The 19,642-nt window shown below is 38.5% G+C and overlaps 1 protein-coding gene across 3 annotated transcripts in view; it reads left to right on the top strand.

The window, feature by feature from the left end:
- Positions 1-19,642, top strand: part of RBKS (ribokinase) — a 114,158-nt gene that overhangs the window by 64,208 nt on the left and 30,308 nt on the right. For 2 of the 3 annotated variants that reach the window (XM_077813624.1, XM_077813625.1), the window contains exons 5-6: positions 2,772-2,936; positions 9,904-9,995. In XM_077813624.1, coding sequence (XP_077669750.1) covers positions 2,772-2,936; positions 9,904-9,995 — 257 coding nt within the window. The remainder of the gene's footprint in view (positions 1-2,771; positions 2,937-9,903; positions 9,996-19,642) is intronic. The other variant, XM_077813626.1, reaches the window with a different exon arrangement.

The following is a 19,642-nucleotide window of genomic DNA, read 5'->3' as shown; positions in this document are numbered from 1 at the left end:
TGCACTGTGACGCTTTTATATTTTTATGTCTGATTTTGTAAGCAAATTGTGAGGTGAAACTTGCGGGGGTACGCAAGACAAATCAGACTCCTGAAAGGAGTACAGTAGTCTAGAAAGGTTGAGAGCCACTGGTTTAAACAATCCATTAAAAAAGTTAATTAACCTTTTTGTACTTTTCATTGTCTGTTTTCTTTATGAAAATCAATTTTAAAAACCTCATCACAAAAAATAGATAATTCAGATTAACCTTCCTGAGTGTCTCCATGTAGCCCACAGCCTACTGCTAGTGGCCACCGTTTTTCTGACAAGTGATGCTAGCAGGGTTAGAAGCACAGTTGAAAGCAGTATCTATGTACTCAGCATTCATACTGGTTTAAGTATCAGAAGGACTTTTTAAATAAGTACTAAATCCCCATCTGGTGTAAATTTGTGTAGCTCCATCTCTTCAGTGGAACTATGCTAGTTTACACTAGTTGAGAATGTACCCCTTGCTATTTTAAATGAAATGTCTAAAACCCTAATGAGCAAACCCATACTCACATGAATAGCCCTTAGTCATTTAATTGAAGTCAAGATCTACTAATGTAAGTAAGGGAATTGTAAGATAAACATTGCACAGAAATGATCTTTTCCTGACTGTTAGTATCCATTGCTATTTAATACTGTTTTATTATCTCTGGTGCTGGGTTCCCACCTGCTTGGTGTCACCAATGTCCTTGTTTAAGCAAATTGGTTGCCATAGTAGTAGACTCAGAAATGCTAACTTTGAATATTTTGAGCCAGATTCTGCTCTCATTTCTACGGATATAAATTTGAAGTGACTTCATTGTCTTCAGTGGTGTTACTCCAGACAAAATCAGAGTAGCTAAAAGCAGAATGTGATCCATTATTTCTCTAAATGTTGGATTGAGCCAGTACTGGCTGGTACGATGTAGTAATATTGTATTTCTCTGGCAGGACTATTGGTCTAAAGCAAAATGTAAGTCTCTAGCCCTTTACAGTTGCAAAATAAAACCCTTCTGTCTGTGACCCAGTGCAGCACTTTCTACCTTGAATCTGCAAAAACAGGTTGAAACAAACAGCTACAATTATCTTAATATGCCATTAACTTTAAAATTAACTATTTTGCTGCTCATTATTTCAGCAGGACCATGCAGGTACTCCAGTGAGTAGAATTTGGGATTGTAGGTAGCACACAGTTGAGGTGGACGGCCACCACAATTTTATTCCATCTGACCCCTACAATTCATCATTTTTAGCTTCTCACCATGTAAACTTTCAGAAGGTATGTTGGGCAAAATAGATGCTGTTTGCCTTTGAATATTCCTATAGCAAAATCCAGATGCTTTTGATTGGCATCTATTTGTTGGAGAGGTTTCCTGCAACCAAGATGCCCAGCTTTATCTGTTGAAAAGCAGGGTGTCAGCCACAATGCTGAGGTTTTGCTATTCAAATGCAACTCTTTTAAACCAAGCCATTGACAGTGGAGTTGCTTTGGAAAGCTTGGGATCATTGTTCCATTTCCTGCTTTCCCTTCAGAATGTCAGCATGAAGACATGCTTTGCATGTTGCTTACACAAGGGACTATGAAGTCTCTTTCAAGAAAAAAAAATGCATTTTTAAAAGCTAGCCGTTTATTCACCAAGTAACTCAATCCATTACAGAATCGGTGGCCTTTAGTGATTGGCAGCCCCTTAAGGAATCTTCAGCAGAGGCAGGTGGTAGGAACTGTAGATTCAGAAGCAACTGGTTTATTGAATTTAATACTTAGTGATTAATAATACATTTTAATTAGCAGGCATCCATGCCTGAAGGTCTCTCAGTATCTTAACAGAATAACTAAAAACAGAACTGCAATCAAATAAAGGCAATATGCTTGTTTTTTTAAAAAAAAAACACAATAGCAAGTGCCTAGGGTAATGAACCTCCCCATCCAGTCATATACATTAAACAAACAACCAGAATGAAAAGGACACCAGAAAGGATTTGAACTGTTGCCCTAGTTGTGCTTTACAGCATATCCATTGGAAGAGCATTCCATCTGCGAGCCCTCAAAGGGACAGGCTGCCCATCTTTACTCCCTCCTAATATGCTGTAAAGAGTTCTTATGAGTCAAATATTAACTATCTGTCTTAAAACTCATGCCATTGGTGCTAGGGCCTGTTTCAGGTTCTCACAATGCTTCAGAACACTGACAATGTGGAGTGTCCCTGATAACTGGAGCAGGGCTACCTCTCTCTTCTTGAAATTCACAGGATGCTCATAATTTTCAGAGATTTGATCCAATATCCAGTGATCCTAAGAAGAGGGGACAGTTAAAATTCTGAATGCATTTTGAGCATCGTGATTCACTATATCAATGTGATTACTTCTGCTACGGTAACGTCACAGGAAGGCACAAATGTCTTTAGGGGACACTCAAGACCCCGATATCTCCAATTTGGTACAGTTTAGTGGTTCTTTTTAGTGCAAACAGAACATGAAAATCAAACTTGGAAAAAATCTGTCCATGTTAAATCCTCAAAAAATGCCTATACTCCATTGTGTTTGCGGTACAGTATAACCTCTTTTATGCACTGGTCTTGGTGGGCTGTCACTGAAATCTTTGGATGATTAAGTGCACCAGCATGCAGCTTTCCAAGTTTTTTTGGAAAGCACTTTGAAATCCTCATGTGAAAGGCACTGGAAAAGGGCAAAGTGTTGTTTTATTTACCTTAATTTATTGTAGTGAAGTGAAGTATATAGTTTAAAACATGGAATCTTCTTTCTAGGACAGAATGTTATTGTCATAGTCGCAGGAGCCAATTTGCTTTTGGATTCTGAAGACCTGAAGAGGGCTGCTAATGCCATTTGCAAGGCCAAAGTGATCATCTGCCAGCTAGAAATAACACCTGCTATTTCTCTGGAAGCCCTAAAAATGGCACACTCCAATGGAGGTAATTTACCTTAAGCATTCATCCATTAGGTTAATGCTTTTACATCTTCGTCTTGGTCTCTGCAAAAGCTTTCTTCATGGTTTCTGCAAACCATTTTAATTTCTGTCACACCAGCCTGTAGTACAGATGAAACAGTGACCACAACTTCATGCCACTCTAATAAAACCTAAATTAAAATTTAAAATATCTCAATGCATATCATGGCAGACAAACATCCGCATAATCTCATTTTGTGTAAACCTCTCTTATCTAGCCTCCTTGTGTGATGCTGTCTTTGCCTGTATTGTGTAATGTCTTGTCATATCTAACCAAGATTGTAATAAACTCAAGGCAGGGAGTAGGACTATGGACCTGATTCTGATCTCACATCAGTACAAAATAGGAGTAGTTCAGTTAAAGTAAATGGAGCTACGTTTATATAAAATGTATGTAATAAATTCAGAATTAGGCTTATGTCTCTCTTCTTCCAGTACAGCACCATTCATACTTGTGGTGCTATATACGACTATTAAAAATAATAAAATTCCATAAAGTCTCTGATAATTTACTGATTTAGCAACAATTCCATGTGTATTCAGTGTATTTGGCATGTTGCCACAGAATGGATAATGTCACAGGCAGGAATTTACATCTAATCGTTACTGTGCCTTTCAGTGCAGATTATTTTGTGACAGTGGATTTGTATACTGAAGAAGCATATGGATAAAAGCTGTTATTCTTTTCCTAGAGAATGGAGTTTCAGTATTGAAGTGACGTTTTGTTTGTTTGTAGCACTTTCAACTACACTAGCTTATCCACCACAGCAATTTAAACAATACTGAGTGAAAGGTTAAGCGATTTTTGTTCTCATTTTACCCACTGGGAAACTGAGCCTGAAAGGTTACAGTAAATGACTTGGGTAAAGTCACACAGCAGTTCAGTGACAGAGTTGTAATTAGAATTCAGGATTTCCTTGCTCCTAGCCCCAGCTTCTTGCTACCAAATCATGATACCTTCAGTTTAGAACAGAGGTTCTCAGACTGTGGATCAGGACCCCAAAGTGGGTCGCGAGCCCTTTTTAACAGGATTGCCCGAGCTGGCGTTAGACTTGCTGGGGCTCGGGGCGGAAGCTGAAGCCCAAGCCCTGCCACCTGGGGCCAAAGCTGAAGCCTGAGGCTCAGGTTACAGGCCCCCTGCATGGGGCTGAAGCCCTTTGGCTTTGGCCCCCCTGCCCAGGGGGAGGGGTTTGGGTTTTGCCTTTGGGCCCCCCCGCAGGACAGGAGGGCTCCAGCTTCGGTCCCCCCTCCCAGGATTGTGTAGTAATTTTTGTTGTCAGAAGGAGATCACAGTGCAATGAAGTTTGAGAACCCCTGGTTTAGAAAGATTTGAGGACCTGATTCTCCACTGCCTTGTACCTCCTGAAGTCATCTATACCAGTGCAAAGTTGGTTTAAAATGTTATCATAGGTGTAAGTGAGGAGAGAAATCAGATTTAGTGGCATTTTAAACACATTTTGCATATACTTTGCACTGCTTAAACAACTGTGTAAAGTGCAAGATGAGAGAATCTGGCCCTGAAACTTAAATTGTTATAAGTGTTTATGGATATCATTAATAGGATTGTGCACATTGGAACAAAAATCCACATAATAGCATCATGAATTCAAATTATTTTGATACAAATATGAATTACATGAGTTTGTTTGTGATTCCTTTCCACCTCTACATTTGGTTTATCAATCAGAAAACTTTTGTGAGACCCAAGTGCTTTCCAAATAGCAGTTTAACATCTGTTTTGGTAGTCCAACACAATCCCCTACGGTTTCTTAACTTGGATCCATCTCCACCATGGAAGCCTATCTTCTCAGCCCATTTTGGCTACTGCTCTGAGACAACTGTCAAACAACTCCCTATAAGCCACTAGGGCAGGCGTAGGACATTCTCTCAACAGAAAAACCTCATGTTGTGTGACTGCAAAATATCTTCAAAGGGGCCCTCTGAAATACCTTATTCTCAAAATTTAACCTATCTTAAAAATGTGAAATCTAATGGGGAATATTTTTCTGGTTTCTAAATCAATATATTTGGGAAATTAAATAGTGGCTGCTAATTACACATTACCTTCTCGGTGTTGTAGAGCCAGCTAGAAAACTGAGTACAAGTTAACTGCCAAACACCATTCCCAGTAATGTGCTGACATCATGGATGACAAGTTAAGAAGCCAGAGCCATGCTGCTTGATCTCCATTAAAAAACAAAACAAAACAAAAGCTCATAGAGTAGAAAAAAAATCCATTTTACCAAATACAAAAGGACAAAACTAGCATGGGAAGAAGTTTTCTCTGAGACCTTGAATTTAAGCCTTGACAGTTTTATAATTGTAATTATTTATAATGTTTCTGTCAAACAGGTTCCTTTGCTTTGAAATAAATATATGCAGACCAGAACCAACACGCATAATTTCGTCAATTATACAGCAGCAGCTTTTTAGCATGCCAGTCACCAGCTGTATTGTCATGACAGGATAGGCATGGGGCAATCTGAACAGGCAGTCCCCAAAATTTATCCTCTTAAATATTTTAACAATGGTAAATGCGGGGGTGGGGGAATGTTTCTTTTAGGCTAATGTAAACTTTAGCTTTTTTCCATTTTTTTCTGCAGATAAATTTTATTTTTCAGATAATTCTGTTATCCTTTGAAGACCTCAGTTATTTAGGGAATACCTGGAATACATGAGAGAAGGGGATTTTTTTAAGGCCTTTACTGACTGCACTTTATCCAAACGGTCCAAGTAATTTAGTGTAGTGGTTAAAACAGTGGACTTGAAGTCAGAACTCCTGGGTTGTGGTGTCAACTCTGCCACTGACTCAATGTGTGATCCTGATCAAATCATTTTACTTCTCTGTACCTCCTTAAGCTAAGAGATGAGTCTCTGACAAAGGAGAAATGGAGTGTTTCACTATTAAATGGAAGTGTGGAAAAAACAACACGTTGAATGGGCCAGCAAAGACTATGCCTATGTCTACTCTGCACTCTCATCAGTAAAACTTTTGTCTGTCAGGGATGTGAAAAACACACACACCAAGACTGACAAAAGTTTTACCAACGAAAAGCACCAATGCGGACAGCCCTTTGTCACTCTCCTGCCAACAAAACTACCACCCCTCATTGCAGGTGGGTTGGGTTTTTTTTTGTTTGTTTTTTTTTTGTCAGCAAGAGAGCTCTGTCCTGCCGTTAAAGAGCGGCTACACTGTGTACCTTACAGCGGCACGGCTGTAGCGGTGCCGCTGTAAAGTACGCAATGTAGACATAGCCTTAGCAACATTAGGCAGGACAATGTGTCAGCTAGAGACAGGAGCAGCCTTAGGACTGATACTGTTCTGAGCCTTCAATCTGGAATCATTGTGCCGTCAAACCTTTGCTAATATGTGGGCCAACTCTGCCATGGATAATATGCTGCACATCGGCAAATGCTCTGTACAGTTAAATCTAAGTAAATGTTTTGCTTTATAACACTGTGGAATCTTAAACCCATCCTGACTGTCAGTTGTTTCCCATGGTTTAGCCTGCAGCACCCTCATGTATAATGCAATACTATATGTTAGGAAGGACACTAGACTATTTTTGTTTAACACATGCACATCCAGATGCCTCAAATCTCTGTTTTGAATTTGGTGCTTTTTTGTTTTTGTTTTTTAATTAAAAGGAATAAGAAAAAGGGGGTGAGGATGGATGGAGGCCTAGGAGCCCTATTTTTCCATTCAGTGAATCTCATTTGTATTGGTTTTGCAGGGTACAGATGGAAAAGATTGGTTTTCCCAATGTCTCTGGTTGTTAAAGATTCCATGACAGTTTGTACAAGAGCAAGGGTGCCTCTGATCTATCCTAGTTAGACTCCGTCTTGAGGAACTATATTAAGTGTGCATAAATTCCCCTGAAAGTTTGATCTGAATACTGTATTCTTCCTTTTAACTGCTGTCTAATGTTGCTGTGTGCTGTTAAACTGCTGCCATGTCCCTTCCCAGAGGTGGCTCCATTTCAGTGGGGAGTGCAGTTCTTCCTACATTTGAAAAGTTTGTGAGGATCCCAAAGTGCCTTGGAGATGATGGACAATATGAAATGGAAGTTGTTAATATCAGGCCCATTAATGCTGTGTTGGAAGAGAATTGTGATGCAGTTCTCTATGGATGGAAATGTATCCAGCTGGGGGTTTGCAAGACTTTCCTTATAATTCCTGTTCCTGGTTGCTGCAGGCCAGAGCTGGGCAAGCACACTGCGACTGAGCGCACAGGGAGGTTGTGAAGATTGGGAGTGGTGGGAGAAAGATTAGGACAGGAAATTCACAGGGTTGAGACTAGAAATGAGTGGACAAAGAGTCTAGGACTGGGATGAAAAGGCTGCGGAATGGAGACTAACTCCAGCTAGGTAAGGAGAACAAGACTGAAATGGGGCGGGCCGAGGATGGAGAAGAGACAGGACCGGGGATAAGGGGTTAAGCTTGCAGGGAATGGGCAGAAGAGTCTGTGCCCACTAGATGCACTCCCTCCAGAGCCTGCAATGGCACCCGAGATTCCTGAGTCTTACATTCCTGTGCTGTCAGCGAATATCTGTGAAACCCACTGGCAAAGTGTTCCATGCCCCTTTAGTGCTGGTCCACATAAAGGATAACAAACTATTACTGCTATTAGTTACTCTGTTAGCTCAAATGGCAGAGGTCTGTGCAGTGGATCTAGAAGTTCCAGTCCTGCTGATGATCTACGTGAGTATCTCAATATGATGCCAGATGATGGCATTTCAGTTTTCATTTTTCTTTTTAAAAAAATACTAGGAAATTACATACAAAACCAGTGTCGACAGAACATTATTAAGGTGGCAAAGACAAGCACTCAAAATTAAGAAAAACTATGAAAAAAATGTGATGTAATAATATAATTAGACTGTATCATAAATCAGATGCACAAGGGGGCTGAATTAAGGCTGCACAGGCAAGGCTACTTCTAGCATTTCCTAACTTCTGAGTGCTTGATTTTGCAACTTCAGTAACGTTCTTGTAATGTAGTTGTTTTGTCTGCAACAGCGTTTTCAAATGATAAGAAGATAGAGAGGAATTGTGAAGTTGAAAAGTGGTCACGGGCCTAAATTTTCAAATCTTGAGTGTCTAAAGTTCAGCTTCTACATTCATATTTATTCATATTACTGAAGTTTCTGATCACCTGAAGCTTCTGTTCAAATAAATGGGATTCATAAGTGCTGGCATGTCTGAAATTCAGGCTGTTATGCTCAGGTGCCTAAATATAGATTTAAGAGCCAGACTTGCAAGTTTGAAAACTTTTGTCACTGAATATAAGTAAAATTTCTAATCTAAGAGGTTATGTTTCATATGGAAGAAGGGATGATCTTATAGCTAAGGAAAGATGTATTAACCAGGAGATTGGCAGAACAAGGAATCCATAGATTTATGTGTTACACTGGGTAGTCACTTACACTCTACTGATATGGCAAACCTATTCTAGTGTAGACGAGGCCTGAGGCTTTGTCTAGAGTAAGTTTAAAGGCAAGTTGTTAGGAGGTATTAGCTAACACACTTGGACAGGTTTTAACCAAGATATCATCTCCACCAGCTATACTAGTGTTGGAACATTAGCTAACACCTCCTAACGCTTTAAAATTGTAGTCTAGACAAAGCCTTCGTCACTCTGTGTCCCAGTTTCCTCCTGTGTAAAATGAAGATTACAATGCTCACCTTCCTCCCAGGAAGTTCTGAGGCTAAATCAAAGTTAGTAAAGCTCATGTTAGTAAATATTCAGAGGGAAGACACTGCACAAATGAAATGATTTATGTTAGATATCTACATTTAGATTTTTTTTTTTTTTTTTTGGTTAAAAAATCTTTTGAATACAGCTTGAATCTTGCCTAATGCTCTCCTCTCATTTTCCCCTAACAGCAGATGAATGAATGTCAGTTTGGAGGGTTTATGTATTTTTCTGTAATACAATTAAGAAAATGGTTAAATACTTTGTAAAATGAAAAAACAGGGTTTTTCGGGTTTTGTATGTCTGTGAGTAGATTCATAGATATTAAGGTCAGAGGGACTATTATGATCATCTAGTCTGACCTTCTGCACAATGCAGGCCACAGAATCTCACCCACCCAGTCCTGTGATAAACCTCCCACCTCTGTCTAAGCCATTGATATCCTCAAATCATGGTTTAAAGACTTCAAGGTGCAGAGAATCCTCCAGCAAGTGACCCGTGCCCCATGCTACAGAGGAAGGCGAAAAACCTCCAGGGCCTCTTCCAATCTGCCCTGGAGGAAAATTCCTTCCTGACCCCAAATATGGCGATCAGCTGAACCCTGAGTATATGGGCAAGGTTCACCAGCCAGATACCCAGGAAAGAATTCTCTGTAGTAACTCAGATCCCACCCCATCTAACATCCCATCACAGGCCATTGGGCATATTTACCGTGAATATTTAAAGATCAATTAATTGCCAGAATCATATTATCCCATCATACCATCTCCTCCATAAACTTATCGAGTTTAATCTTAAAGCCAGATAGGTCTTTTGCCCCCACTGCTTCCCTTGGAAGGCTATTCCAAAACTTCACTCCTCTGACGATTAGAAACCTTTGTCTAATTTCAAGTCTAAACTTCCCGATGAGCAGTTTATATCCTTTTTTTCTTGTGTCCACATTGGTACTGAGCCTAAATAATTCCTCTCCCTCTCTGGTATTTATCCCTCTGATATATTTATAGAGAGCAATCATATCTCCCCTCAACCTTCTTTTGGTTAGACTAAACAAGCCAAGCTCCTTGAGTCTCCTTTCATAAGACAGGTTTTCCATTTGTAGTTTGCATATCTGTGGGGAGAAGATGAGGAGCTGAAATGTATTAGCTGCAGTAGGGAGTTTGGGGTTCCAGGCAGTGGTTTGTAAATGTATTATGCAAAAATGCCATTGATTTAGACAACTTTTTCCATTCTGTTGCAGTGAAGACCTTATTTAATCCTGCTCCAGCTCATGCTGAACTAGATCCACAATTTTACACCCATGCCGACATCTTCTGTTGCAACGAAAGTGAGGTAATGGCCAGCTGTCATGTTAGAGAACAGTGACGTGGACAGTGAAACTTAAAAGGGACTCCGTCTCCAGGGACTCTTGGCCCCAAGTCCAGTGAGGAAGGAGGAATACTTCGCTTCACTGTTGAATAACCCTTCTAGAAAGCATTTGAAGTAGAATTAATAGGCTCCCAAGAGAGCTGAGGCCAGCCCTTCTTGGCCATAAGGTGGGTTACCAAGAGGGAAGTGGATGAGTGAACATGAGATCCATAAATAAAACACTCTTAAAATGTGTTTTGCTCTAAATGGTACATATTAAAATAGATCCTCACTCCCAGCCTTGTCTTCCCTCTATGTGAATAATGGGAATGTCATTAGATATAGCATTGTGATGCTCTTAACCTGCCTTGCCAGAGATGGTGTTTGTGTGTGTGCTGCAGTTGAGAGGGTACAAGCAGCTCCGTATGTCCTTACCTGTTAGTTACCTTTTCAGTTCACATAGCAGAGGGACTTTTATGGGCTGCTGCTGCCAGTGTACAACAGGGGAACCCTCCATTTTTCCAGTTTGTCAATTTCCAAGATTTTCTCTCTTCTCCCCAACCCTTTTCTCTGCCATTGTTAGGATAATATTTATCCAAAAACAAATGATTGCATGTGTCACAGGAAACAAGTTGGTCTGAGAGTCCCACAAGGCTCTTGTTTGAATTTGCTGCTGTATATTTTTGTTACTGTTGCTATGGTTTTCTCTCTTATTTATCAGACATGTGTGAGGAGCAACAAGCAAGTAAAAGCCATACCTTGAATATGATTTTAAGAGATCCCTGGTGAACATGACATAGGGTTTAGGGGAAACCATGACTCAGCTTGCTGTGGGATCACCATCCCAACGTCCCTGGCTGAAGGTTGTACATCAAGACTAAGCCTCTTCTGAAATTTCTGCTAAAACCAATCCCATGATGGCCTATAAGACATCAGTGGACAAGTTCTAAATGACCCAAATAGGCATCAAAATTGTGTCAGCAGTACCCATTTTGCTGCAGGTCTATTTAAGTTAGCCCACCACAGCATTTCGGCATCTGCAAAGTAGTCAGCCCTTTCCTGCAAGGTCAGTCATTGTGGCTCATCAAGAGTCTGGGGGCTGATTTTCCAGCTCCACTGGCAGTGACATCTCTTGTGGCTCAGACAAATCTAACAGCCATCACAACTCAGCTACATGAGATGACGGAGAATGTTCAGAGCCAGCCTCTAATCATTCCTTTCCGGGCAATTTGCAGGGTAGACACTTGGAGTTCTCTGAAAGCTTTATTGCCTGGCTCTCCTTAAGGCCATTAATCCAAGAGTTGCCTAACTGTGCTACAGGACCTATTTTGGAGCTGAGAGCAGCCGAACTCTCCCACTCCTCTAGTTCATTTCGGAGTGTTTTTTTTCCTGGTTGTCACTGTTGACTTGTTTGGCTGTGGGATTTTATCCCCTACTTGTTAAATACAAAAACATACTTCTTTATTACTGTTCTATCCCTGATATTTTTTCTCACTGCTACTTCCAACATGAATGTTGCCATATCCTCTATGTTACAATTTATTGCTACAACTTCAGCTTTCATAGAGACATCCCTTGAGATTTTTAGTCTGCTAGTGTAGGGATATATTATTACTACCACTTGGAGAAAAGAAAATTACTTCCTTTCTGAGAAGAAATACAGGTGTATAATTATAATAGATCCCCACTCTCTCACACACATTACCTGCAGAGTTGGAGGTTCAATTTGCATTCTTTTTGCTTTCTACTGTTTGCTTAAAAAAGGAACTATCAGTTGGAGACAGTAGGGATCACACTATCCCCTCAGCAAGTATAGGCACAAAACTTCTGCTGGTCAGGAGGTTTATTCATTTTAAAATACTAATTTTATGGAAGTTCCTGCCTGTGATGTTCTGGAGCGCAGACCCAAGAGTAATGCCCTGTTAAAGCACTTTCTGAGAATGAGAATTACAGGTAGATAGTTTTCTTTGCAACTTAATATTTATAACAGTAACCTTTTGCACTTTACAATGAAATCCATTTCATTACCAGAAGTATAGTAATCATCTGTATCTTCCTTCATCCCATCCATGCATGCTGATTTGTCATTGTTAGAATCTCTTTTCAGGGATGAGCTTCTGTCAGAGTTTTCTTCTTTTGTTAAGAAAACAGAAGCAGTCGAAGCATTTGTTTTTCTCATGTCAGAAATTTAAAAGGTATTTTATATCAGTATGTTTTTATTTAGCAATTGTTATATATTCAAGTTCCATATGTTTTCAGTTTCCTGTTATGACTTCCTTAAATTTCAAATCACTTTAATATATGCATTTGAGGATTTTGGTAGGTAGATTTATGTACATATATGTCTACCAGGACCATCAATCATGTATGAAAATATGTCATGTAATGGCAATATATACCAATTACATATTTCACAGCTTTCGTGTTGTAATTTGGAGAGACAGTGGTGCAAATGATCTCAGTTACACTAATATAAATCTGTTGGCTTCAGTGGAGTTACTACAGATTTTCACTGATGTAATTAAAAAAATGTGGCTCAATAGTTCCTTTCAGAAACCTCTGTTTGAAGATAACACTAATGAGAAATGCTTAGCGTCAGTGCAAATCCCACTTCAGCCAATGCCAGCATAGTATATCTCTCTCTTTTTTTTTCCTGTATGGTATATATAGTATCACGTATATTGTGTTACATTCAAAAGAACTAGGTTAAAAGAATGTTTATGTTGCAAAATTGAGGACTCAAAAGTTAGAAAATGCCTGAATTTAGGTTGCCAGTGCAATGTTAGTTTGACCCTCATGTGCATGTGCATTGTGATACAGTCTAATGACATGATTACATGCTAGCTTTTTTGACAGGGCCTCTGCCTCATTCAGTGAACAATTCATACGTCATCAGTCAGGCAGAGTCTGGCAGCAACATTGTATTAGGCTTCAAACCGAAATAAGAGTTTATAAAGCGGTTGTGCTGTCCAATTTGTTGTGTGAGTGCAAAACCTGGACCTGCTACAGGCATCACATCAAGTTTCTAGATAAGTTCCATTTACAACATCTGTGTGCCATACTCCACATCAAATGGCAGGATAAAGTTAGCAATAACGAGGTTCTGGAACACAGCCACTCTACAAGGATTGCTCATCACATCACAGTTACGTTGGGCTGGTCATGAACTGAGGATGGATGACACCAGAATGCCAAAGCAGTTGCTGTATGGTGAATTTAAAGTGAGTAACTGCACACAAGGCGACCAGAAGAAACACTTCAAGGACACACTGAAGCATAACTTGAAGCAATGCAACATTGACGTTGACAGCTGGGAGTTGTCAGCAACAGACAGATCACTCTGGCAAGCAGCAGTCAGTGATGGAGTTAGTTCGAGATTAATTACCATATGGCTCTTGAGGCACAAACGCTGAGTTGTAAACAGCATTAGATTACACCAGCATAGACTGTAATCCCTTCCTCGGTATCGAGCTATATATGCACTCAATGTGGAAAGGACTGCCACCCGCACACTGGACTTTTTAGCCACAATTGTACTAACAAGAGATAATATCAATGTTATCTTCGATCAAAAAGGACAACAACAACAAAGTTATTCAATAGTTCTTTTTATCCTACTCATTTGATATGTGGCATTGAGATGCTAGAGATTCTCAAAGAAATTGTTAAAAAATAATAATCATAATCATAATAACATGGCAAAACAGGGAAAAACTGGTTGCCCTTGTTTACAGAAACAGCTGAACCATTTTAGCTGAAATTTCCTCAAAAATTCAACCTGAGGTAGACACTGGCATGGAAAATTTCAGCCCAAATGGTTAAAGTTTGGCAAAGTTATAAGTAACTTTTTAGTAATTTAAATAAGTAATTTAGAATGGGAAGTGTCTGGCAACATTAAGTATAGGTGTCACTACAAGTTCCACCTATAATGTAGCAATAACAGTTTAATATGTAGGAATCCCACTAAAGAGAGAATAGAAAACAAACTCTTTATCCCGCAGTCTTTAACTATTATGTTTCTTTATTTTACTTCTCGTCTTGGATATACACATTTTGGCAACCTACAACTCTCCTGTTGTTTCTTGTATATATTTTAGGTATGTCATCCATTTTCTTTCAAAATCATACTATGTGTCCTCCAGTCAACCCAATTTTGACCCCACCTGCCTCTCCATCTACTGCCATATCTCTGTTCTCCCCTTCCTCACCAAGCTTATTGGATGTGCCATCTACAATTGCTGTCTTAAGTTCCAATCTTCCAGCTCCATTCTTGACCCCATTCAAGCCAGTTTCCACCCTCGCCACTCCACTGAAACTCCTTTCACTAAATCTTGAATGACCTTTGTCTGGCTAAATCCCGTGGCTGGTATTCCACTCCTTGAGGGGCTCTGATCCTTGATTGGAGTTTCTATGGGCTACTATAATACAAATAATTAATAACTTTAATAAAGCTGTCTTTACTATGTCTGTAACAAACTGCTTCGCAGATGGAGCTTCCTTGTCCTTCTAGTGAGTAAGGTTAATTCTTTTAGCAATTAACAGATGTACAGAGATCCAGTTCAACTGTTTCCAGGATATTCTATTTAACATGGACACATCTGCGGAGGTACATGTTCAAGGCCAAATTAAGTTTTTGTATATATATATATATTTTCAGGTATTTATGACACAACTTGCCAAAATTTCCTTAATGTTGGTACTTATCAACATACGTCTACAGGTGCTAAAGTTTCCTAGGTATATTAATAGGAAGCTATTAACCTCATGTTAGTATACACAGGAGTATGGTATCAGCAGAAATGATGAAACAGCCAATTAGATTATGGCATCCAGCATTCAGTAGTAAGAGCCATACTATAATTCATATTGTTACATAACTAAAGAAAAAACATATCTCAGGATTGTCTGAAAACACTCGTGATAGAGTCAGGAATGTTCTATTGTTTACCTTTTCATAGGTCAGCATCTTGACTGTGAAGTCTTTCAGCCTCTTCCCTCACAAAATATCAAATGCATGGAGGTGTCAGGTGTAGTTGCAAACTTTACCACGTGATATCATATCCCAAACATGTGTGTATTTAATATAATTTCACACCTCAATGTCTGTCATTTATTAAACACTTTAGATATTAATGCTTCTGCATGCCGGATATGGTATAACAGTATATCTTGTTCCTTATGGATGTATGTGCTGGAAAGAAGCAAACAAAGTTATGCTATATCAGTGGAACATCTACCATTAGTTTGTCTAGAAGGTTTTCACAAGCTGTTCTTTTTACTCTTGCTTGCTTCAGTAATAAATATTTTTTACATCTGTCAGTTCTTTCTATGTGGTTTATGAACAAAATGCTCAAAACAAATCTTGCAAGGTTATCAGTTCTTTCTTTGCTTAGCTTGTATTTTAGTTTTTTCCCCCTCTTCTTTTCCCAGAAAGATCAAGCTTGTTGAAACTGGTTTGTTAATTCTCTGTACACCAGATGTAACATAGTTTAATCCCTGAGGTTTCTGCAGGAATGTGCTAGCTCTCCATTCTCCTAATTCTTCTAATGAAAGAAATGCAGAATAAATGTATCAAGTTTCATTTCAGTGAAAACAAGAGAGACCTTTTCTAACATTTCATCTTTTTCAACGTTGAGAAGACTGACATGTACAAGTTGACTTCCTCAAGGGCAGTGACCATCTCTTTGTGATATGTTAGTACAATGCGTAGCACAATGAGGCTCTGGCCTCTAAGTGCTACCACAATGCAAATAATAAAAACAATCACACAAGCTATTTGCGTGTATTGCTGCCTCGCCTTGAAGGATAGGTAGCAATACAGCCCATGAATTTGAGATTCAAGTCTGACCCTAAATATACTTAGAGTTTTTCAGAAGAAGCAAAGTTGCTTAAATGTTGGGGCAAAGGTCCGATTCATGATTCATATGAGTTGTAATCCCAGCTCTGCCAGTGACTTGTGCAGTCTTAGGTGAGTCCCTTAATCTGTCTGGCCCTTGCTTTCCCTATCTGTGAAATAAGTAGAATAATAATGACCTAGTTATTAGAGGTCAAGCAAAAGATTAATTAGTTAATATTTGCAGAGCACTGTGAAATGCCTGGGTGAAAGGCATTACATAAATATAAAAAACAACAGTTTACATGAGAGAGAGACCTACCATAAACAAGCTGTCATGAAAAAATCATGAAAAATGTTATACAGTTATATTATCACATTGATTTCTCCATATTATTTGTGTTAGTGAAAGCTAAATAGTTTCTGAAGAAATAATTAATGTCTGGAATCAAGAGTTTATTCATTATCACTGATAACTTATCAGAGTCAATTAAGCAGTATATTCAGATTATGGCAATATGTCTGTCATTGATTGGGAATCAAAATAGTGCTTTATAATATGGAGATTTAGTCATTAGGGAGAAATTTTACTAAGCAATAGATAACAGATATATCAGATACATAAAGCAATAATCTGTCCCACATTCTTAACACCCTTTTGAGCTTTGCATGGTCTGGCATTTGCAGAGTTAATATATTGGGAAATTACTGTTGCTGCATTATTGATAGAGAGTGTAGGCATTTCACAATATAGTTACGTTTGAATTCCAGCCTCATTCCAAACCCACTTTATCAGTTGTTTATAACTTTTGGAATGACATTTTTCCATATTTAGTCTTTAAACGAAATATGTGATTCTTTGGACAGTGTTGCGGGTGCAGAAAGGAGAAAGAGCTGTAAGCTCAAGCAACTCAGCCTTTTTTTGAATTATTCTAGCATGAGAAGTGTTTTCCCCCCATATATTCTGATTAGAAACTTGGTAATTTGAAACAATTATAAGCTACAAATAACTAACTTAATTTGTGGCCGGCTTTTACAATCTTTCACTCACGAGCAGAATCTCAGTGACTTCAGTGGGATTACTCATCTGTAAGGATTCACACAATCAAGACTTTGTGATGTAGTTCTCAATACAATTTAAGGTTCAAGTCAAGTTTGAAACGAATTGGTTCAGCAGGTTTCAAATGCGGAATATCTTAAAATTGACACGTATCTTGAACTGGGACAATCTTAAGAACTGCAGATCATATCCTCAGCTGGTGTAACTCAGCACAGTTCCATTATTTTATTGCAGCAGCACCTCAAAAGCCCAGTCATGAACTCAGTAGGCCATTGTGCTAGGCGCTGTACAAACACAGAACAAAAAGATCCCTTCCCCAAAGAGTTTACACTCCTTGTTACTACAGCAATTTACACCAGCTGATGATCTGGCCCTGGAAATTTCGGTTGAGCCAGAGAGACCCCAAAATCTGGCATGATTCGGAAGGCTTGGCTAAGCGTGACTGGCTTATGGAGGCATCAAGCCAAATAGCTCCTGATCAATTAAATTACAAGATCCACAATTTGAATAGTTGAAATGTATCTTCCCCTTTCAAAACAAAACAAATCAAGACAATTCCATGCCTCAAACACTATATTTAATATAATGTTATGTTTGGGGTACCAAGCACTTGGGTGTCAAAAAAAACCCCAACAAATGTAAAACTGAACACTCGGCCTTAGTTTTGCTTCTTTTTGTTTATGACTTAAAATATGGTCTGTCTTTAAATATATATTTGTCAAATAATGCCATATATAATATAATGCCATACAATTACATAAACTTATGCTTACATAGTTAAGCACTCAAAAGATAGAAAATGAAAAGTGAGGTTGAATATAGTCTTTTGTAACATGATCGCACACTGTTTCTCAGATTATATTATCTTTTTCTACAAGTTAGCATCTAGGCTGCAGCTTGTATACGCTTTTTTATAATGGATGCAGTACATTCACGAATGTCACAATGATATTCTTAAAAAGACACAGGAGTACTTGTGGCACCTTAGAGACTAACAAATTTATTTGAGCATAAGCTTTCGTGAGCTACAGCTCACTTCATCGGATGCATCCACTGCATGCATCCGATGAAGTGAGTTGTAGCTCACGAAAGTTTATGCTCAAATAAATTGGTTAGTCTCTAAGGTGCCACAAGTACTCCTTTTCTTTTTGCGGATACAGACTAACATGGCTGCTACTCTGAAACCAATGATATTCTTATTATCTATGGATGTTATATTTGTATTCTCTTTAAAGTATATATTTCAGCACTATAGTAGACAAACTAAATTAGATAGAAATACATAATGTGCTTTATATAGTTGACATTAAAATAAATACCTCAAAATAAAGCGTGTTTATCATAAAAATTGTATGTAGCCTTAATTTTGATTTGAATTCTTTTCATGGAATTGTAAATTGCACTATGTAACAAATATAAAGACCATATTTTAAGGCATAAGAACAAGGGAGCAGAGTTTGGATGAGCAGCCAACCTTAACTCTGCTTTTTTCTTGGTGTTTGAGTTCTTGGCTCTTCAACCTTACTGTTCCGTTAACCCTCATGTTTGGAATAAAATAGTAGCTTCATGATCTAAATGTTTGTGTTGAACTTAGTTTATTGACAGTTTTGTGGGACTTACCCTTATAATCAGAGAAAAGTAGACTTCTTTATATATAGAGAGAGAGAGTTCAATCAAAAGCTATTAAAAAGTCCATCTTGGGCGTTTGGCATTGTTATTGTACAGTGTTTTTTTGTTGTTGTTTTTTTTAAGACAACCATTAGTTATTTCCTTCAATTGTAGCACAGTATGTTTTTAAATGAGATTTTATTGGTGGGAGGAAATTTATAACCCAGCACAGCAGATTTATATTTAACATCAGTTGACATTTACTGTAAAATTCTAACTATTGGCACAAAGTATCAGTCTGGTTTCTGCCACTTCTGTGGGAAAATGGCTCCTAGCTTGTTCCAGTGTGTTCTAATTTCACCATCCTGCTGGAGATGAGTTACATCTCTGTGCTAACAAACAGCTGGAGTGCTATGTTCATACATATGTAGCAGCAAAGCTATCTGCTTAAGAATCTCTTAAGAAATATTTTTTGTATGGACGTAATCAACAAAGCGGATGCAGTGGAAGAATTTCGTTAAACCAAAAAAACACCAATCACAAAACAATGGAGCAAATCCTGCTCTTTTTACTCAGACAAAAGTCTGCTTGACTTAGGTGCCAGAAGATGGCCACAACATAAAAACCTAAGCAGACAGAATGGGAGCTTTGCTTTAGAAAGGACAGCATCTATTTCCTCTTTGCTTTGATTTCTATAGAGCCAACCTCAAGATTTTTTGGACACTTTAAAATTTAAAATGACCATTTTTCATATAAACTGAAGTAATGTATTCATGTTATTCAGAATCTTAGGAAATCCCCATAGTTAAATCACTGGGCAAAAAGCAGCAAAAATGAATAATAATCAGCCCAATTAAACCCAAATCAAACTGACTGTCTCCCTACCCAAATCAAACCCACTCCTTTCCCAAAGGCTTGAAAAAATAGCATGCCTGGAAAGTTAACAAATCTGGCCTTTGTGGCGGAGCAAATTCCAAAGTCACTTAGGCCATGTCTGCACTTACAAGCTTACACAGTTGTATTCGTACAGTTGTTGTCATGATTATATTTATTTTTATTGCAGTGGCACCTATAATGTGCAACGCACTGTGCACACAAAGGGAAACATAGTCCCTGTTCCAAAGATCTTAT

Source organism: Eretmochelys imbricata, chromosome 3 (genome assembly GCF_965152235.1).
Source record: "Eretmochelys imbricata isolate rEreImb1 chromosome 3, rEreImb1.hap1, whole genome shotgun sequence".
NCBI classification, from domain to species: Eukaryota; Metazoa; Chordata; order Testudines; family Cheloniidae; genus Eretmochelys; species Eretmochelys imbricata.
Note: the sequence above shows the minus strand (reverse complement) of the source record. Positions and strands in the feature narration are given on the sequence as shown.